The sequence below is a fragment of the Esox lucius genome, chromosome 9, assembly GCF_011004845.1.
Source record: "Esox lucius isolate fEsoLuc1 chromosome 9, fEsoLuc1.pri, whole genome shotgun sequence".
In the NCBI taxonomy this organism is placed as follows: Eukaryota; Metazoa; Chordata; class Actinopteri; order Esociformes; family Esocidae; genus Esox; species Esox lucius.
The window spans coordinates 24,100,108-24,122,897 of NC_047577.1; the positions used below are offsets into that span (position 1 = coordinate 24,100,108).

Here is a 22,790-nt window from a genome sequence, read left to right on the forward strand (position 1 = left end):
TATAATTGCATTTATTTTATTTGCGAGCATTCAAAGTCCTCACAAATCCAGAAATGTCAAGATGACAGCTAAAACATTTAAATAAACAAAACAAACATTATGAGTCCTACTAGCTATTGGTTGTGATGGTTTCTAAGGAGTATGTTTCTGCGTTGCTGCGTCGCTTACACTAAATTTTAACATAGCAACATCGCAGTCACATCGGAGCAGATATCAGGTAAGAAAGCTGTTATCGCTGTGCCCAAAACGTAATTATTTTGCAAATGTCTGATTAAAATGTTATTATATTAGAATGCATTTTATTATAGGACAGAACATGACAGCCGGTTCCATTGTGGTTCCTCTCATTATTCCGATTCGTATCCCTCCACCTGGTAAAGCCAAACATGAGATTGACACCACAACTCAGGTTGAGATCAAATCAGGTGAATAGATGCATGTATCCAAAATGTGTGCAAGGTGTTTGTGCTTGCATTAAAATATTTATGTTCATGTTTAAGAATAACATTTTGTGTGTGTGTATGATCCGAAGACTTTGACAAACAGCATACATTGTTGCCTAGATACCCCAGATGTCACTATCTACTACACACTGGATGGTTCTAAACCAGAGGTGACGAAGAGACAAGGGTTTGGAGAAAGCAACGCATTGAAGTACTGTGGACCAATATGCTTATCTGCGGGAAAAGTGACAGTTAAAGCCCTGGCTGTTGCCAGGTTGGATTCTTTTTTTAGGATATCCCAGAAAGACATTTGTTGTCTGATACATTATATTTAAGTAATGTGAATATGATTTTGTTGATCCTCTGCAACATAATCAGCAGAATAGTCCCAAACTCCAAGCTAAATGAATTGTGTCCTAAGTATGTGACTTACTTTAACCAGGCCTAGTGCAGTTATGTCATTTTTAAGCAATAATGCACAAAGGGATGTGGCATATGGCCTAAATACCACAACTATACAGGCTGTTCGTATGCACAGCACATTGCTAAATACCACATGATTAAGTGGCATCATACTGTATACTGGTGGTTCCCAACAGTAAAAATATAAATAATGGAAGTCTGGTTTTAGACAATTGGCACACAGTGCCCAATCCATCCAGTTTACAATAATTGATATATCGGATTATTTCTGACTGAAACTAACACTAGTTATCTGCCTTAGTGATGGTCGGGAGAGTGCCATTGTCACCAAGGTATTTCTGGTGGAGTATATGCCCTCAAAAGAGCTCCCTTCTGTTGAAGACAATGAAGAGAAGGAATATGAACGAAACCTCCCTAGACAGGTATTGAGATTCATGTTTGCACCAAATGCAATTTTCCTTTCCAGAATGAGTTTTACATTCTGTCCCCTTATGGGAATCAAACCCACAATTATAGCATTGCAAGTCCCATGCTAAATTACTTGAGCCTGGGACATGCAACATGTGTTGTGCCAATTTTGACATGCAATAGCAGCTTGCTGTCATAATATCCAAAATGATGCTTTCTCCCTGCTGAATAACTTTTTTGGATTTAAGGAACCTCTTTTTGGTTCTAGTAGTATGATAAATAAGTGAATGATGGTCTTCCTTTAAATTTGCTATAAAGCTCAGTAACTGTACGTAAGTACCACCCTCACAAGTACTGTTAATACTTGAGAGGGTACATGAAGGTCTAATGCATTCTATTGAGGACTGTATACTATACATTAAATTATCACGATAGAGCATTCAAACAAATGTTACTATCTATATCAGTATCTCAGCTGAGTTGCAGCTGAGTTCTGTTACTTGGCATGTTGTTGTTTATTTCACAGGAGATGGGGACAGAAATTGGTTCTAGGGATTCCAAACTGGCGCTACAAGGTGTGTCTACTGTAATTACTTTTACCAAGGAATATTAGCCTAATCTCAAGACATATTCAACTGTAACTTCAAAGACATATTTGTCTCCATTTAACCATATTTTTGTGTGTTCAAGACACAGGGCCTTGCAAACATATTCAACCCTGAACAATTATTTTATATTAATGAATTACAAATGGTACACTGGCATTTTGTGGTAATCTGAAATTACAGATATATTATTGTAAGTTGACATTTGTGTTTTGCTGGGAATTATTTAAAAATAATACCCTGTTCTGTGGAAGCTCCCAATTTAAACAAATGAAAGGAATTACCCTAAAAAGGACAAAGTTACCTTAATTGGTCAGGCTGCGAATCTGAAGGAAAATCTAGACCCAAGAGCTTTGCATAAAACTGGCCTGTATCGGAGGTTGCCAGAAAGGTTGCCAGAAAACATGAGTGATGCACTTTGGTCTGATGAGACCAAGACAGAACTTTTAGCCAAAATTCTAAGGGCTATGTGTGGCGCAAACCTACGGTGATCCCAAGCATAAGGCCAAAGCAACATTAGAGTGGCACAAGAATAAAAAGGTGAATATCCTACAGTGGCCTATTCTAATTCCTGATCTCAATCCTGTGGCACTCTTTGAAAATTTGGTCCACAAGCGGTGTCAAACAAACCTGATCAACCTAGAGCAAGTCTGCCATGAAGAATAGGCCAAAATCATTCAAACGCTGTGTGCATAGTTGATGCATATGTTGAAAGTTGGCACTAGTAAAAATGTATGTGTTCGGGTTGAATACTTAGACAAGCAACATATTTCTTACAGATATTTCCCAACATAAATCCAGTGTCACCTTGCAATAATAGATTTTGAGTGCCTGCCTCAAGTGGAGGAGTTTAAGTATCTAGGAGTCCTGTTCACGAGTGAGGGAAGGATGGAACGGGAGATTGACAGACGGATCAGTGCAGCTTCTGCAGTAATGCGGTCGATGTATCGGTCTGTCGTGGTGAAGAAAGAGCTGAGCCGCAAGGCGAAGCTCTCGATTTACCGGTCAATGTACGTTCCTACTCTCCTATGGTCATGAGCTTTGGGTCATGACCGAAAGGACAAGATCCCGGATACAGGCGGCCGAAATGAGCTTTCTCCGCAGGGTGGCTGGGCGATCCCTTAGAGATAGGGTGAGAAGCTCGGTCACCCGGGAGGAGCTCAGAGTAGAGCCGCCGCTCCTCCACATCGAGAGGGGTCAGCTGAGGTGGCTTGGGCATCTGTTTCGGATGCCTCCGGAACGCCTTCCTGGGAAGGTGTTCCGGTCCCGTCCCACCGGGAGGAGACCCCGGGGAAGACCTAGGACACGCTGGAGGGACTATGTCTCCCGGCTGGCCTGGGAACGCCTCGGTGTCCCCCCGGAAGAGCTGGAGGAAGTGTCTGGGGAGAGGGAAGTCTGGGCATCCCTGCTTAGACTGCTGCCACCGCGACCCGGCCCCGGATAAGTGGAAGAAGATGGTGATGGTGGTGATTGTCTATTTTTTATTTTATTTTATATATAATATCAAACAGAAAAAAATGTCAGGGCATTATAAGATAATTCTGCATTATAAGATAATTGATCCAGGGTCTGAATACCTCTGCAAAGCACTGTATTTTTTACATAGTAAGTTTTGCTATGTAAACAGGGCACTTATAAAAGTGTTTTTTTCTCTGATTAAGTAAAGGTAAATGAAAAATTATGAATTATCATGAATTCAATAAGTAATTCAATATCAGCTGCTGTATAACTGATTAATTCACATTTCCTTTATTCTGTGATACATTTGATAGTGTTGAACTTCATAACATTCACAAGCTGTTTATTATCGAGAGCTTTTGAAAGATATGCAGCAAGGAGTGTTTATGTTTTGATAATTGTCTGGTCTGTTTGTTCTTGGTTCTGTTTAGTTCCAAAGATCAAGGGAAAGAACTCCTACAGGATCCCTCAAGGCCCTCGGTTCCTAAGCAGCCGTCTAGGGCTTGTACCCCATGCTGCGGAGCACACATCTTTACAACGTTCTAAGACACTGGTACATTCACCACAAATTAATTACTTAATACATTATAGACTATATTATATAATGATTGTGAGACACAGATGTTTGGACCCTTATGAGTCAAACACACGTATACCACTGTGAAACACGCAGGCATGTAGACCTTTGTGAGAAACAGGCATTTGTAAACCCCTGCGAGACATACAAGCATGTAGACCTCTGTTAGACACAGACATGTAGATCTCTGTGAGACTCACACACATGTATACCACTGTGAAACACACAGACATGTAGACCTCTGTTAGACACAGACATGTAGATCTCTGTGAGACTCACACACATGTACACCACTGTGAAACACACAGACATGTAGACCTCTGTTAGACACAGACATGTAGATCTCTGTGAGACTCACACACATGTATACCACTGTGAAACACACAGACATGTAGACCTCTGTTAGACACAGACATGTAGATCTCTGTGAGACACACACACATGTATACCACTGTGAAACACACAGACATGTAGGCCTCTGTTAGACACAGACATGTAGATCTCTGTGAGACTCACACACATGTATACCACTGTGAAACACACACATGTAGGCCTCTGTTAGACACAGGCATGTGGATCTCTGTGAGACTCACACACATGTATACCACTGTGAAACACACAGACATGGAGACCTCTGTGAGACACAGACATGTAGGCCTCTGTTAGACACAGGCATGTGGATCTCTGTGAGACACACACACATGTATACCACTGTGAAACACACAGACATGTAGGCCTCTGTTAGACACAGGCATGTGGATCTCTGTGAGACACACACACATGTATACCACTGTGAAACACACAGACATGGAGACCTCTGTTAGACACAGACATGTAGATCTCTGTGAGACTCACACACATGTATACCACTGTGAAACACACAGACATGTAGACCTCTGTTAGACACAGACATGTAGATCTCTGTGAGACACACACACATGTATACCACTGTGAAACACACAGACATGTAGATCTCTGTGAGACACACACACATGTATACCACTGTGAAACACACAGACATGGAGACCTCTGTGAGACACACAGACATGTATAACCCATTTCCAAAAAGTTGGGACGCTGTGTAAAATGCTAATAAAAACAGAATACAGTGATGGGCAAATCATCTCAATATTTAATTGAAAATAGTACAAATACAAGATATCAAATGTTGAAACAGGGACATTTTATTGTTTTTTGAAAAATACATGCCCATTTTGAATTTGATGCCAAATTAAATGTTTTTAAAAGCTGGGACAGGGGCACTGTGTTGCATCACCTCTTCTTTTAACAATACTCTGTAAGCATTTGGGATCTGAGGAGACCAACTGCTGTAGTTTTGGAAGTAAAATGTATTCCCATTCTTGCGTGATACAGGATTTCGGCTGCTCATCTGTTTGCAGTCTCCTATGTCGTATTTTTTGTTTCATAATGCCCCAAATGTTTTCAATGGGTGACAGGTCTGGACTGCAGGCAGGCCAGTTTAGCAACTACTCTTTTACTATGGAGCCATACTGTTCTAATACATACAGAATGTGGTTTGGCATTGTCTTGCTGAAATAACTAAGGCCTTCCCTGAGGAAGACGTTGTCTGGATGGCAGCATATGTTGCTCCAAAATCTGTATATATTGTTCAGCATTTATGGCGCCTTCACAAATTTGCAAATCACCCATACATTGTGCACTAATGCATCCCCATATCATCACGGATGCTGGGTTTTGAACTGTGTGCTTATAAGAAGCCGGTTGGTCACTCTCCTCTTTAGTCCAAAGGATACAGTGTCCATGATTCCAAAAATATTTTCATATTTTTATTTGTCAGACCACAGGACAGTTTTCCACTTCGCCTCAGTCCATCTTAAGTGAACTTGGAACAAGAGAAGGCGCCAGCTGTTCTGGATCTTGTTTATATATGGTTTCGTCTTAACATGGTAGAGTTTTAGCTTGCATTTGTGGATGCAGTGATATACTGTATTCACTGACAATGGTTTTCAGAAGTGTTCCTGAGCCCATGCAGTGATTTCCACTACAGAATTATAAACAAAATGCAATGCCACCTTTGGGGTTGAAGTGGGCATATATTTTTTAAGGAACAATAACTTTGTTCAGTTTCAACATTTAATATTTTGTAGCATATTCTATTGAATATAGGGTTTAAATGATATGCACAACTTTGCATTCTGTTTTTATTTTCATTTTACACAGCGTCCCAACTTTTTTGGAAACAAGGTTGTAGACCTCTGTGAGACACACAGACATGTAGACTCCTGTGATACACACAGACATGTAGACTTCTTTGAGACATGTAGACCTCTGTGAGACACACAGACATGTAGACCCCTGTGATACACACAGACATGTAGACTCATGTGATACACACAGACATGTAGACCTCTGTGAGACACACAGACATGTAGACTCCTGTGATACACACAGACATGTAGACTCATGTGATACACACAGACATGTAGACCTCTGTGAGACACACAGACAAGTAGACCTCTGTGAAACACACAGACATGTAGACCTCTGTGATACACACAGACATGTAGACTCCTGTGATACACACAGACATGTAGACTCCTGTGATACACACAGACATGTAGACTCCTGTGAGACACACAGACATGTAGACTCCTGTGAGACACATACATGTAGACTCCTGTTATACACACAGACATGTAGACCTCTGTGAGACACACAGACATGTAGACCCCTGTGATACACACAGACATGTAGACTCCTGTGATACACACAGACATGTAGACCCCTGTGATACACACAGACATGTAGACTCCTGTGATACACACAGACATGTAGACTCCTGTGATACACACAGACATGTAGACCCCTGTGATACACACAGACATGTAGACTCCTGTGATACACACAGACATGTAGACTCCTGTGAGACACACAGACATGTAGACTCCTGTGAGACACACAGACATGTAGACTCCTGTGTGACACACAGACATGTAGACTTCTGTGAGACACACAGACATGTAGACCCCTGTGATACACACAGACATGTAGACTCCTGTGATACACACAGACATGTAGACCCCTGTGATACACACAGACATGTAGACTCCTGTGATACACACAGACATGTAGACTCCTGTGATACACACAGACATGTAGACCCCTGTGATACACACAGACATGTAGACTCCTGTGATACACACAGACATGTAGACTCCTGTGAGACACACAGACATGTAGACTCCTGTGAGACACACAGACATGTAGACTCCTGTGAGACACATACATGTAGACTCCTGTTATACACACAGACATGTAGACTTCTGTGAGACACACAGACATGTAGACCCCTGTGATACACACAGACATGTAGACTCCTGTGATACACACAGACATGTAGACCCCTGTGATACACACAGACATGTAGACTCCTGTGATACACACAGACATGTAGACTCCTGTTATACACACAGACATGTAGACCCCTGTGATACACACAGACATGTATGTATGTATTATACCTTTTCATGTGACAATACTGAGGAAATGTAAAGTAGTGAGTGTACAGCTTCTATAACAGTGTAAATTAGCTGTCCCCTCAAAATAACTAAACACACAGCCATTAATGTCTAAACCACTGGCAACAAAAGTGAGTACACCCCTAAGTGAAAATGTCAAAATTGACACACTTGTCTGGCCCAGAACCTAGGAGACTTGAAACCCTACCCCAAAAGCACCCAACTATACACCTTTCCCTTCAATCACAGGGAGGTGAGAGACATATGGAACAAAAAAATAAGATCATGAAATAATACAGTTCCGGAAAATATTAAGAGACCGCTGCACCTTTTTCTTTCCTTTCCAAAAAAGTCAAAAAGGAAGGTTTTGAGTGAGGAACAGAAGGGTTAAAATAAAGAGACCACTGCAAACTGAACGCTTCTGTTCCTCACTAAAAACTTTCCTTTTCGACTTTTTTGGAAAGGAAAGAAAAAGGTGCAGTGGTCTCTTAATATTTTCTGGAGCTGTATACTCCCACTCATACACTCAAAAGTAGATTAGGGTGTAATGACCGAAAATAGCATATAACTACATTGATAAAATATGGAACATGATATTTCCCATTAGAATTAGGGATAAACACTCATACATTCACTCATTCATATTCAGCCCCCCCCCCCCTTCTATATAGACAACACAGACACCCCTTGAAAACACTTTATATTTGAAATAACAGTACAAGCAGGCCGCCATGCATAGATTAGCACAAGATTAGCACATGATATAAGCAAAAACAGCTTCTTGAAATGTTCTTTCAGAATGTGAGCATGGAAGACAGTGCCTTCAAAAACCTGACGAGAACGCAAATGTCAAGGGTCCAAAGGGAAACAGATTTTCTGAGGTGAGTGATCCGAAGGAGACAGGAAAAAAAAGATTTAAAGATGAATCGGTTCTAATTGAGAACTCTCTCCAGGTGTGCCAAGTGCTTGAGCCATCGCCCTTCAGACCCCTTTGCACGCTTTTGTCTGCAGTGTGGTACCGCCTTGCCTCCTGTGCCAGGCCAGAGACTGCCACCAACAGAGGGCGGACAGGTGCCCCTCCACTCTTTACACCAGCTTACCACTGCTGACACTAATGTTATCAGTAAATAAAATAGTTGGTGGTCTGTTAGGAATTTAAATTCAATGTTCACAAGTAGAGGTTTGAGTTTTAATTGTATCTTTAGATGGGCTTGTGTGTCCACTGTAAAACCATGGTGCCGGTCAACACCCCCACATGTGTGGTGTGTGAGGCTCCCATGAGCCCCCAGCTCCAACCTCAGGCCAGCTTAAGACTCCAGGTAAATATGCTTTCTGCAACACTCTGCTTTTAAAGACCTTCCAGTGCCTGCACATATTACATATTTGAATATACAGCTCCAGAAATAATTAAGAGACCACTGCACCCTTTTCTTTCCTTTCCAAAAAAGTCAAAAAGGAAGGTTTTGAGTGAGGAACAGAAGGGTTAAAATTAAGAGACCACTGCAAATTGAACGCTTCTGTTCCTCACTCAAAACTTTCCATTTCAACTTTTTTGGAAAGGAAAGAAAAAGGTCCAGTGGTCTCTTGATTTTTTCCGGAGCTGTATAAGATTGTCCTGGGGGCGGCTAGATCATGCGTCCCCACAGACAGCAAAATCCCCCAGCACCCTACAGACGACTCCTTGTGGTGCCTTGTGGGCCTGCATCGGATGTGCTTCAGGAAAGATATAACATGTCTTGGGAGCAGCGATGAAGTATGGGCTTAATCACAAATTGGATTGCATAAAATGGGTGGGGAAAATATAAAAAAATATAAAATGTCTCTTTTTCAATCTATAGGAGTATAATTAGTTGTTTGTGTGTGTGTCTGTCTGTATATTTAGATGTCAACTATTTGCTGTTTCTTTTCTTGTGCTGTAGAACAAGTTGATCTGTCAGTCATGTGGAACTGGCAACCCTCCACATATCACCAATTGTGTGACCTGTGAAACGAAACTACTGCTGCCACCCACTGTAAGAGCTATTCAAGTAACATAAAACCCTTCTAATATTTGCTAGTTTAAACGTGCAGGGCCATTACCAGATATTCTAATCCCCCGGAAATACATATACTGTATGCCTGGGCACCATCACTTATAGATGACATTTATATTGTCATCTAAAAGTGTTGGCCCCCAGGCATACGGGGCCAACAAGCTGTTGGCCCTGTAAATCATATCCTGCCATGTTAGCAACAACCCTGTAGACGTGTGTATAAATCCCAAGATTTTGACATTTTCTATGGTGTGTCATTATTAAGAAAGCAAGCAATTAACTAACTGAACCAAGGTTCATGGATAATATTATTGAAGTTGAAAGAACTACACCCACACCGTCAAATTGTTAGCTATGTGCTGTAAAGTATGTTTTTAAGACAGAGGACATTTAGCAAGTAGCTGGTTACTGTAGTCTTGTATAATAAAGCTGTAAGACTGGAGACGGTCTGGAGATGGCCTACATACCACATGGCCATCTACAACAAACCCATGAGGCACATTTTTGCTATTTTAAATAGGTTGCCAACAAATATGAATCTTGTTTTTCTCTTTCTAGGCCATTTTCTGTGGTCAGAGTGCGCCACCACTTCCCTCTGGAGAAGGCAAGTTGGTGTCCTGTACGAAATGCAGGCGCATCAACCACTCAGATGCACGCTTCTGTGATTGGTGTGGTTCAAAAGTAAGCATTCTACTGGTCGAAACATCCTTTCCTCTATCCAATTATCTTTCCATTAATTTTATTAAAACAGAATGCAGCAATGAAGCTGTTTCTACTAGGTTCAGATTTGATGAAATGTGCTTTGGAAGAAACTTGTCTTGATCCTAATCTATCTGTCCCTCCTGTGGAGTTGGCCCTAATTGCAAATTCTACATTCACAAAAAATTGTGAGGGGAGAATATTGGGATTCATAATTAGTAAAGAATACAAATGCACATTAGTCTCAAACAATTGGAAGCTCTTTTAATGCCATATCAATACTTTTAAATAACTAAAGCACACTGCACTTGCTATTTCAGAATGTAAAAAAACGAATGTCTAAAGCTTTGATTATCTTGTAGAGGACACTGCATAAAGCTTCAATAAACTGCAGTGATACTAGCAAGGGCAGTGGTCTGTCTTTTCTTTTCCTTTGTACCAAGGTAGTCCAAATGTGCAAGTGCCTTTTGTTAAATATTAAAACAGCTGCAGCAAGCACAGACATTTTTGCAGAAAATGTACCTTCTATCTTTTGGATTTCCTGTAAATTCTTCTGTTTTTAACTGTCGACCATCCCTACCAGCCTGGCCATTCGGTCAGCTTTTTGATTTGCTCCCGGTGTGGAACGAGCAGCCACCCCTATGCCAACTTCTGTGGTTCATGTGGAGTGTTTCTGGAGGGGCCGCCCAGGGGGGATTCACACACTAGTATCAACTGTTCCACAGGAGACAATCTGGAGTCAGATCAAGTATGTCCCTCGACTTGCTGTATTTACATGTATTATATACAGCTCCATAAAAAATTAAGAGACCACTACCCCTTTTTCTTTACTTTCCAAACAAGTCGAAAAGGAAGGTTTTGAGTGAGGAACAGTTCAGTTTGCAGTGGTCTCTTAACTCTTCTGTTTCTCACTCAAAACCTTCCTTTTCGACTTTTTTGGAAAGGAAAGAAAAAGGGGCAGTGGTCTCTTAATTTTTTCCGGAGCTGTATAATTCAAACAAGGTTTGAGTTAAATCAGTTAAATTGACGTAATGTGGTCTAGCTGTCTAAGCCGCTGTCTAAGGGTTACATGTATAGTTTCAAAGTGGGTTTGATTCTGACTTATTGTGCTTTCTGCAAAACCTCTTATTCCCACTGTCTCGCTATCTGATAAAGCATACATTTCCCAAAATATACAGTGGGGAGAACAAGTTGGGGGGGGATCCTCTGAATAATCTACAGCGGTATAATCCAATTACAGTGGGGAGAACAAGTATTTGATACACTGCCGATTTTGCAGGTTTTCCTACTTACAAAGCATGTAGAAGTCTGTCATTTTTATCATAGGTACTCTTCAACTGTGAGTGACGGAATCTAAAAAAAAATCCAGAAAACCACATTGTATGATTTTTAAGTAATTAATTTGCATTTTATTGCATGACATAAGTATTTGATACATCAGAAAAGCAGAAATTAATATTTGGTACAGAAACCTTTTTTTGCAATTACAGAGATCATATGTTTCCTGTAGTTCTTGACCAGGTTTGCACACACTGCAACACTCCTCCATACAGACCTTCTCCTTCAGGTTTCGGTTCTGTCGCTGGGCAATATGGACTTTCAGCTCCCTCCAAAGATTTTCTATTGGGTTCAGGTCTGGAGACTGGCTAGGCCACTCCAGGACCTTGAGATGTTTCTTAAGGAGCTACTCCTTAGTTGCCATGGCTGTGTGTTTCGGGTCATTGTCATGCTGGAAGACCCAGCCACGACCCATCTTCAAAGAATGATGTTTCCACCTCCATGCTTCACGGTTGGGATGGTGTTCTTGGGGTTGTACTCATCCTTCTTCTTCCTCTAAACACGGCGAGTGGAGTTTAGACCAAAAAGCTCTATTTTTGTCTCATCAGACCACATGACCTTCTCCCATTCCTCCTCTGGATCATCCAGATGGTCATTGGCAAACTTCAGACGGGCCTGGCTTGAGCAGGGGGACCTTGCATGCGCTGCAGGATTTTAATCCATGACGGTGTAGTGTGTTACTCATGGTTTTCTTTGAGACTGTGGTCCCAGCTCTCTTCAGGTCATTGACCAGGTCCTGCCGTGTAGTTCTGGGCTGATATCTCACCTTCCTCATGATCATTGATGCCCCACAAGGTGAGATCTTGCATGGATCCCCAGAACAAGGGATATTGACCGTCATCTTGAACTTCTTCTATTTTCTAATAATTGCACCAACAGTTTTGTTGCCTTCTCACCAAGCTGCTTGCCTATTGTACTGTAGCCCATTCCCAGCCTTGTGCAGGTCTACAGTTTTATCCCTGATGTCCTTACACAGCTCTCTGGTCTTGGCCATTGTGGAGAGGTTGGAGTCTGTTTGATTGAATGTGTGGACAGGTGTCTTTTATACAGGTAACGAGTTCTAACTGGTGCAGTTAATACAGGTAATGAGTGGAGAACAGGAGGGCTTCTTAAAGAAAAACTAACAGGTCTGTAAGAGCCGGAATTCTTACTGGTTGGTAGGTGATCAAATACTTATGTCATGCAATAAAATGCAAATTAATTATTTAAAAATCATACAATGTGATTTTCTGGATTTTTGTTTTAGATTCCGTCTCTCACAGTTGAAGTGTACCTATGATAAAAATGACAGACCTCTACATGCTTTGTAAGTAGAAAACCCTGCAAAATCGGCAGTGTATCAAATACTTGTTCTCCCCACTCTATTTTGAAAAAAAATTGCATTTTTTTCTGAAAGAGCAGTTGGCTGCCGCAGTACTCAAGAGTTTTTAGAGCGCTGGACCCCTCTAGGGCAATAATTGACTTAACTCAAATAAAATCGATCTACACTGATTCTAACAACAATAACTCTAACTTGCTTTGGCAATGCAGGTTCATTCTCCGTTGTGTTGGAGGCATACGCCCCACAAATGTAATTCACAAATCCCTTCTCCCTCTGTTTTCTACCTCCTCACATCTTCTTGCATCCTACTCACCCTCCTTTTTTAGCTCACTTTTTTCTCTCCGCATCAGCAGGCCTCCACCCGTCGTTCAGACGGTGGAACTGCCACCTGGCAGGCTGTGCCATCCTCCATTTCAGCACTGGCCCCGGTGCCAGCGTCGGCTGACCAACAGACTCAGACGGTAGGCTTGTTCTACCCATCGACCACTGAGCTCCACAGAAAGGGCCAGCAGGTGGCGCTGGAGCTGAGCAGACTGGAGCAGATGAGGGACCGCAGACCATTGCTCACGGCAATAAGCCCAGGCAGAGGTGACCACTTGCGACTGCATAACTATCTGCTACTTACTGGTGGAGGGGTGAAGTTGCCCTTGCCCTCTTCATAACATTTTCCACACAAAGGGTTAAGGTTAGGATTAGGGGAGGGAAACACTACCCCAGGTAACTACTAACCTCATCCTTGTCAAACCCAAGAAGAGTAGCTAAGAGTAGCAGGTGATTTTGGTAATAGGGATCTTAAAAAATGAGGGAGAACACCCAGAGCGGGGCTTGAATCAGTGTGATTACAAGGGGATAGTTCTTGGCACAAAGCCATAGCCTACAGACAGTCAGTTGTTGGATATCTGTGAACATGGAGACTACAGAAAACAATATCCAACAGACCAGTTCACTTTCTACTTTTGACCTTTTTAACTGTCGTAAATTTACAATGTACAAGTCATTTATGACGCTATTATCCAACTTACAGTACACAACAAACATCATAGTGATTTTATTCACATTTTGTAGAGTTTCTTTGTGAATGTCTCTGGCTGTTTTTGTTGGTCTGTTTCTCTTTTCTAGGGTACTGGAGGAAGCAGCTGGACCACGTGTGTGCTCACCTTCGTAGCTACACTCAGAACAACACTGAGTTCCGAGCTCTCATTGGGGAACCTCGCATGGGCAGGGTATGACCTGTCTCCCTTTAAAATAATCCTTTGCTGAAATATTTATTAAGTAATTTTTTAAGTGCAGTAAGTTGACTGGCAACATATTGTCATTTACAGCAACAACCTGAGAGCAATTAGGGTTAATGCTCAGGGCATTATGACAGAGTTCTCACCATGCCGACTTGTGATTGAATTTAACAACCTGTTGTAAACACTCTTAGTGTTTGCTACGCAATCCCTCCATTCCTAATGTGTTATACTGAGTACTATATGGATATTAATAATAATGATTTATTGCAATTGTAAAGCGCTTTTCATTATAGAGGAATATTAATATTAAATAAATAAAAGATAAAAGTCTGACAAAAATGAAATTAAATATATATACAGAATATATACATTAAACTATAATGATAATACTGTAAACAAAAATTATAATACATATTATTAGTTAATATAATATTAGATAACATTCTCTATTTTCTAGAAATGTATATTTATTTCAATTGTTTAGGAATTCTGTTTTTTTTTTACGATACAGCTTAGATTTTAGGTGGAGAATCAGAGAAGAAAACATGCAATCAAACCACTGCGTATATACTAGTGACGCCATCACTGGACCCTGGGATAGCAAACAGACATTTTCTGTAGCATTGGTTCTAATTAAAACTGTTGTAAATGTCACTTCAATATTCAAAAAAGCATCCCTTACCCCAGGTCAATGGGGAATTTGATGTATGTTCATGTGGTTCTTGCTCTTTTATTTATTTAGTTGGTTTCAGCTGTGATCGAAGAGGACAACTTTGAAGTCAGTTTGAGGATAAACTTTGTTTCAGCAGGACTTGAAAAAACTAAGGTTTCTCATTTTACTATGCTATGATACTTTGTAGTTCACATATACATTTTCCTTTTGTTCTGTTTAAAATGTTAGTGAATGTCAATGCCACTTGGTCTTCTCAGGAGCCTAGCAGGTTAAACATTTAATGCAAAAAAAAAATGTCATTGTCTTGTCAGGTAGGAAGTACTGAGAAGGCACTTATCCTACCAGAGAACCAGAACCTCAGTAGTGTGACTGAAGGCAGGAGCATGCTCTCAGTCAACCAGACTGATAATGGTAAACACACCTACCTACCTATTTTATTTTAACTGTAGATGTTTATATAATCAATGTATCTTTTCTCATTTTTCTCTCAATTTCATAAATTATAAGGTATAAAAAAAGACACAAAAATACACTGTTTCACCATTGTGTAGCTAAGTTGGTAGAGCATGGCGCTTGTAACGCCAGAGGTTATGAGTTCGTTTAGCACGGGGACCAGCTTGAAAATGCATGCACTCACTACTGTAAGACACTCTGGAATCTGGATGAGGGTAGGGATGCACGGATACCGATATCAGGAATTTTACCTTCAAAATAAAGGTTTGTGCTGAAACATTACATACATTCGGCAGCAACAATAAGACTACAGATTTTCGTATTGTGCCTTCAAAATAAAAGCCTGCGATGTGTTGTGTGTATTGTTTATATTTTCAAAAGAAAAACTATGTGGGGTAAAATACAAATTAAACCAATTACTATTTAAATAATACATTATACATTGTGGAGAACAAGTATTTGATACACTGCCGATTTTGCAGGTTTTCCCACTTACACAGCATGTAGAAGTCTGTAATTATTATCATAGGTACTCTTCAACTGTGAGTGATGGAATCTAAAAAAAATCCAGAAAATAACATTGTATGATTCTTAAGTAATTAATTAGCATTTTATTGCATGACATAAATATTTGATACATCAGAAAAGCAGAACTTCATATTTTGTACAGAAACCTTTGTTTGCAATTACAGAGATCATACGTTTCCTGTAGTTCTTGACCAGGTTTGCACACACTGCAGCATGGATTTTGGCCCACTCCTCCATACAGACCTTCTCCAGATCCTTCAGGTTTCGAGGCTTTCGCTGGGCAATATGGACTTTCAGCTCCCTCCAAAGATTTTCTATTGGGTTCAGGTCTGGAGACTGGCTAGGCCACTCCAGGACCTTGAGATGCTTCTTATGGAGCCACTCCTTAGTTGTCCTGGCTGTGTGTTTCGGCTCGTTGTCATGCTGGAAGACCCAGCCACGACCCATCTTCAATGCTCTAACTGAGGGAAGGAGATTGTTGGCCAAGATCTCGCGATACATGGCCCCATCCATCCTCCCCTCAATACGGTGCAGTCGTCCTGTCCCCTTTGCAGAAAAGCATCCCCAAAGAATGATGTTTCCACAACCATGCTTCATGGTTGGGATGGTGTTCTTGAGGTGATACTCATCCTTCTTCTTCTTCCTCCAAACACGGCAAGTGGAGTTTAGACCAAAAAGCTCAATTTTTTCAGACCACATGACCTTCTCCCATTCCTCCTCTGGTTAATCCAGATGGTCATTGGCAAACTTCAGACGGGCCTGGACATGTGCTGGCTTAAGCAGGGGGACCTTGCATGCGCTGCAGAATTTTAATCCATGACGGCGTAGTGTGTTACTAATGGTTTTCTTTGAGACTGGTCCCAGCTCTCTTCAGGTCATTGACCAGGTCCTGCCGTGTAGTTCTGGGCTGATCCCTCACCTTCCTTATGATCATTGATGTTCCACGAGGTGAGATCTTGCATGGAGCCCCAGACCGAGGGAGATTGACCATCATCTTGAACTTCTTCCATTTTCTAATAACAGTCATTACATTCTCACCAAGCTGCTTGCCTATTGTCCTGTAGCTCATCCCAGCCTTGTGCAGGTCTAAAATTTTATCTCTGATGTCCTTACACAGCTCTCTGGTCTTGGCCATTGTGGAGAGGTTGGAGTCTGTTTGATTGAGTGTGTGGACAGGTGTCTTTTATACAGGTAACGAGTTCAAACAGGTGCAGTTAATACAGGTAATGAGTGGAGAACAGAAGGGCTTCTTAAAGAAAAACTAACAGGTCTGTGAGAGCCGGAATTCTTACTGGTTGGTAGGTGATCAAATAGTTGTTCTCCCCACTGTATAAGGTAATAATATTATAAGGTGGAGCACATTGAGAAAATGATTACAACTTAAGTAAGTTAGAGAACCTTTGTAATATATTTTTTATGTTATTGTTGTTAATTTGATTTTGCTCATTAGGTTTGGAGAGGGACTGTGTCATAAATCTGGGAGGCAATTCATGAAAAGTTTTTAAAGAATTATTAATTGGAGGGGGGTAATTGGGTTAGTAGGGAATCATGTTAATAAATATTGTCAAAAAATGTTAAGTTGACAAGGAAGACTGATGTAATGGGATGACATTATTGCAATACAAAAAAATAGCATCACATACAAAAATAAAGTTTTGTGATAAGTTTGGGGATATAGGAGTTTCAAGAGCCTGGCTACAGTATGATGCTCAGACTGTGGTGACAAGTTGTTCTGTGTTGCCAGTATGCTAAAGATAAAAGCAGAAATAACTAATTTGTCATTGGAAATAAAATGTTGTATTCAACAAAAGACCTTATTATCTCAGGGAAATGTACTAAAATGAATGTGACATGACATGAAAAGGAAATTATTATATTGGCCAGTAAAAAGTATGCATGGCTGGTGGATTTTTTCATCTACCAGTCCCCTTGGCAGGTGAGCCAAAAAGAAAAATTTCAGACACTGTATGCCAATATTTGGATTGGGACACACAAACTTGTCATAAAATTGCATCTCAACATGAGATAATTTTTTCATGCATTGACATCACGCCAAGTTTGAATATTTAGCTAGACACCACTAAGCATTGTGTTCAACCGACTAACATATCTTATGAAGTTTACTTCCACCACAAATAGCATCCATGAACTATGGTTTTGCCACTGGACGTTTTAATAGCTTATTAGCCAGAAATAGGCCAACTTGTATCTTACTATTTGGAAAAGTCATAAGAATTTAGCAATTTCTAGCGAGACTGAAGATGAACTTTACATTGACAAAGCTATTTCATTTCATGGCACAACAACGTTTATTTTTCTTTCATTCGTGAATGACATTGGTACAGTAACTATCAATATAGGTGAAAATACCAGAATTTTTACGTCAAGTGAAAAGACGAGGGAATCATGGAAACACCAGAACACGCTCCACACCATATTTATAGGAGGCAAAACTTTTTTTACTTAATAAATCCTACCTAGTGAGTACTTTTGGTATCAGCAAGTACCCAAATGTAAGTACTCATACTTGTACTCGGCCTGAAAAAAAGTGGTATCAGTGCATCCCTAGATAAGGGTGTCAGCTAAATGACTTCAAATGTAAATGCATTAATATATTTCTCTTATTCTCTCTGTCCCTAATTAAACATCTATTGCATTCAGGGTTTTGCAGACCATGACACTACAACTGAATTTCTATGTCAGAATTCTTCCCTTAGTTATTTGTTGACATTTCTGAATTGTAGTTTTTTCTGCTGTAGATTTGTTTGTTGATTTTTGTTCATATATTTTAAGTACATTGGTACTTATAGATTTATGTTTGCATTTTTTTGTTTTGCGGGTAGGGAGTGAAAATGCTAGCTTTAAGTCTGGTGCTTCCAGGAGAACAAAAAAAAAACTCATTCAGAGCTGGAGCTCAGACAATGCACACAAATTGCCTGTGAGTATATCTTAACTAAAATATGGGTTCACTGTTTTTTGTATTTGTATGATGTATACTGGACAAAATTACAAACTCAACATGCAACAATTTATTTTGCATGTTTTGTTTGTAGTTTTGTTCAGTAATTCAGTAAGATTTTACTGAGTTACAGTTTATGTAAGGAAATCAGGCAGTTGAAAGAAAATCATTAGGCCTTAATCTGTGAGAGAAGAAAGCTTTCTGGGATCTTGAATTTCATCTCATGAAGCATGGTACTAACATATACTGCATATAATATATAACATATAATTCAATTTGTTATTACCATGTCATTTCTTTGTAATTTAGCCATCTAAAGACAGTTTGCTTCTGTCAGAAGTAGGCCGAGATGGAAGGGGGGACAACTCTGTGGTCCAGCAACTGCTTGATGAGGTAACCTAAATCTGGTGAAAGGAATAGTCATATTGAGTTAAAAGTCTCAAAGGACAATGAAATAATTACATTGATTGATGTACATATCTAAGCAGAACAGTGCTAAACTGCTTGTACATTCATCAGAGTTGCTGAAAACGTGTTACAATGATGTGGATAGAACAGCAGCACTGTACTGTTTGAGTCTGCATGGTAGGGTGAATGGGGTTGTCACTAACCCTGCTTGTATTGAAAACATGGGGATGTTGTGCCAGGGTGCAGATCCTTCATGCCAGGGGAGCGACGGGCGTCCTGCACTAGTTGTAGCTGTGCTGCATGGCCACCATGAGGTCCTCCCTGTGCTGGTACAGAGAGGTGCTGACATCAACCAGCAGTCTGGGCCGTAAGTATAGCACTAATAGATTAAAGTCAGTAGCTAATAGGTAGCTGGAATAATTGTTGATTTTTATACATAACTTTCCTTAATTTTACCAGGCAGGTTGATTTAGAACATCTCATATACATAAACCTGGGGAATAGTTACTGGAGGGAGGAGGGGATTAATGTTCTAGAATGTACTTTGAGGCTGGGTTTGATTAGCTAGATATGGTGGTTTTAGAGCCATGGGATATTTAGTGAGCATGTAAGAGTCAGGACAGCTGTTTAACATCCCATCTGAAAGATGGCAACATATGTAGGATAATGTCCCATTTATTTACTTGGGCATTGGGATTTTGGTATTTAGCCCAGAAGCAAGAGTGCCCCTTGCTGGCTTGTCAACACCACTAATACTGCTAAACTGCTGGTCTAATGTTTACCAAATTAAGCATGATTAAGTACAGTCTCGTATGCTTATTACATTCTTTATGAAAAAAATGTCTTCTGGTATGCTATAGTCTCCTGAGTAATAGTTTCCAATTACTTATGCTCAAATGCATGATTTGTATAGTACACTTTGTAGTGGTTTCTAACTCGGCTCCTGGAGGCCAGCCATCCTGAATGTTTTCAGTCCAACCCTCTAGCGCATCTGATCTTAATAATTAGCACATTGATAGGATGAATCAGCTTAGTTATAACTGGGATTGGAGCAAAAGCATACAAGCAGATAACTCTCCAGGAACAGTGTTGGACTGGTCTAGAGCCCTCATGGTCAACTCAGGATCTTGAAGCCAATTTCACAATTCTGTTTTCTTTCAGTTTTGTCACTATAGCCTACAAACAGATTTTTCAATAGGTTCTGCATTTAAACACACTGCTGAGAATTGTTCCAGGATGTCCCCACTTTCATCAAAGTTTACATTTCTCCCTTCTTTTTAAAGGGTGAACAACACCGCTTTGCATGAGGCTGCTGCTCTTGGGACTAAAGGCTTCCAGTGTGCAGAGACACTATTAGGGTAAAAGCAAAAGACACTGAAGCCAGCTACTGCACATACAGCTACGGAAAAAATTAAGAGACCTCTGCACCTTTTTCTATCCTTTTCAGAAAAGTTGAAAAGGAAGGATTTGAGTGAGGAACAGAAGCGTTCAATTAGCAGTAGTCTCTTAACTTTAACCCTTCTTTTCCTCACTCAAAACCTTCCTTTTCGACTTTTTTGGAAAGGAAAGAAAAAGGGGCAGTGGTCTCTTAATTTTTTCCAGAGCTGTATGTGCATGCTCCAGTTTTGTTCACACAGGACAGCTTAAACCATTACATAGCTCATATAAAGTACTATTGGCATTGTAAATTAATTCAACCTGCATCATTTCTTTCAGATGCAATGCCAGCATTCGGAAGAAGAACGATCGAGGTCTGACGGCATATGATTTGGCGGTCACTTCAAAGTGTAGCCCTTTAGTATCTCTACTAGCTTCTAAGATGGGTCAGGGCATGTTAGACAAACTTGTGAAATCCAGGACTCAACCAAGCCTAGATGTGTTCCACTGACACCTGGAACTGAGTGTCCCAAATTACATATTCCATTTAGTGCTTCTATGATCCCTGGTTGGACGTATTGCACTAAATAAGGAAAGTGGTATCATTTGGATTGTATTGAACCTCCATGGTGGCCTTAATGGGCTCATGATGCTGTATAACAGTTTTTAAAAAAGGTGATGAGGTGAGTTTATTGGACATTGGGCTGTTTTGTGACTTCCAGTCATTGTGCATTGGCTCGTAAACCTGCCTCTTCTTTCGTATTGGATGCAGATATGTAAAAAAGGTTTCCATCTAAGATCATTGGGTATATTAAGGTCTGTAATTAAACTCGATGAGTTTTAAAACCCCAGTAGTTAATATAGGGTTTATTCTGTCACTTTGGATGATTGTTGTGGGGGCGGGACTTTCGGTTTGGTAAGTGGGGATTCCTTTGTGATATATGCTGGGGTGGGACTTCCGGTGTGACGTAAGCTTGGGCTTGGTATTTCCTGTGTGACGTACAGTTAAACCAAAAAGTATTCATACCCATGCCCAATTTTGAGCCAAAGTGAATTTTTATTTGACCAATAATAATGTTTCTTCTGGCTGGAAATAATATAAACACTGTAAGACGTTGTGCTGGAGATACAAATGAATAACATAACTATTTCTGTTTTTGTTTTTACGAGAAATTCCATGTCTAACATTATTCATACCCCTTGAAATTGTTGCAAATTTTTTAGAAAATGCAAGTTTCTATACCATTTAAAACGAGAGAGCATTCTAATCACCTATATATTGAAAACAGCTGAACAGCAGTAGATCTTTAGTCATTTACTAGTCAACTGCGAGTCATGGCTAAAAACAGAAATAGTTACGTTATTCATTTGCATTTCAAGCACAATGTCTTACCGTGTTTTGTCACTTGTTTATATCATTTCCAGCCAGAAGAAACCTATTGGTCAAATAGAAATTCACTATGGCTCAGAATTGGGCATGGGTATGAATACTTTTGGAAACACAAAATACAAACCAAACAACCCCCAAACCATATTTCATCCCCGGGACATGCACACATCATCCTGGAAGTTACAACCCCTAACATACGTCACACAGGAAGTACCACCATCGAGCATACGTCACACCAGAAGTACCACCCCAGCATACATCTAGGGGTGGGACGATATGAGAATTTCATGCCACAATTATCCTGGTCAAAATTATCACGATTTACGTGATAATAATTATCCCAATAACAAATCTGGTTTCTACCTCAAAACGGCTGATCGGATATTCTTCCATTACATAAATATTGTTCTTGTGCATTTAAAAAGCCATTACAATAAAATAATATCAAAGGTTTTTAATAATTAATACTATAATAACATGTTAGTCTCTAAATGTATATGGTTGCCAGCTTAATTGACAATACATTGCAGACAATCTTTAGTGGCATTTAGAATTGCCATTTGTACTGCATTTGCCTACATTGCACATCTGTATGTCACATCTGCAGGGCCGCCTTAATGCATGGGTTTACCGGGACTTAAGCCCAGGGGCCTACGAAGACGAGGGGCCTATCATGAGCCAATAAAAAAAATCACATTGTTTTGTAATTTGTCAAATTTTCTGTCCATCACTTTTTATTCATGATTCTGGCTGCTGATTGGTCCAATTTTGACATGACCAATGACGCTACGTTACCATACGTTAGCATTAGGTCGTTGTCATGGTACCGTATAAGGCTAGTGAGAAGTTGTGGCTAGTTAGGTTAAAATGTCAGAAAGGAAAAAGTTTGAGAGCAGTGCTCAAAAACAAAAATATTACGGCAAAAAGAATACAGTGAGAAGCAATTGTTTAAACAAGAAAAT

General features: G+C 40.2%; 1 protein-coding gene across 4 annotated transcripts; it reads left to right on the forward strand.

Annotated features, from left to right (window-relative positions):
- The first annotated feature begins 30 nt into the window (after positions 1-30).
- Positions 31-21,553, forward strand: dzank1 (double zinc ribbon and ankyrin repeat domains 1). Of its 4 annotated transcripts, none has more exons than XM_029122559.2 (21): positions 31-217; positions 309-425; positions 564-717; positions 1,168-1,288; positions 1,801-1,849; positions 3,769-3,890; positions 8,213-8,295; positions 8,368-8,485; positions 8,620-8,733; positions 9,334-9,426; positions 10,006-10,128; positions 10,730-10,894; positions 13,132-13,393; positions 13,925-14,028; positions 14,783-14,866; positions 15,025-15,124; positions 18,538-18,632; positions 18,963-19,046; positions 19,301-19,428; positions 20,345-20,419; positions 20,778-21,553. In XM_029122559.2, the coding sequence occupies exons 2-21, from the start codon at positions 317-319 to the stop codon at positions 20,947-20,949; spliced, it is 2,355 nt and encodes a 784-aa protein (XP_028978392.2). In that variant the 5' UTR covers positions 31-217; positions 309-316; the 3' UTR covers positions 20,950-21,553. The 4 variants fall into 4 exon arrangements, 3 of the variants coding, with proteins under 3 accessions (XP_028978392.2, XP_019907818.3, XP_012992103.3); XM_020052259.3 differs by having other exon boundaries at positions 13,156-13,393; positions 20,778-21,552; XM_013136649.4 differs by having other exon boundaries at positions 13,159-13,393; positions 20,778-21,552.
- Positions 21,554-22,790: the final 1,237 nt, after the last annotated feature.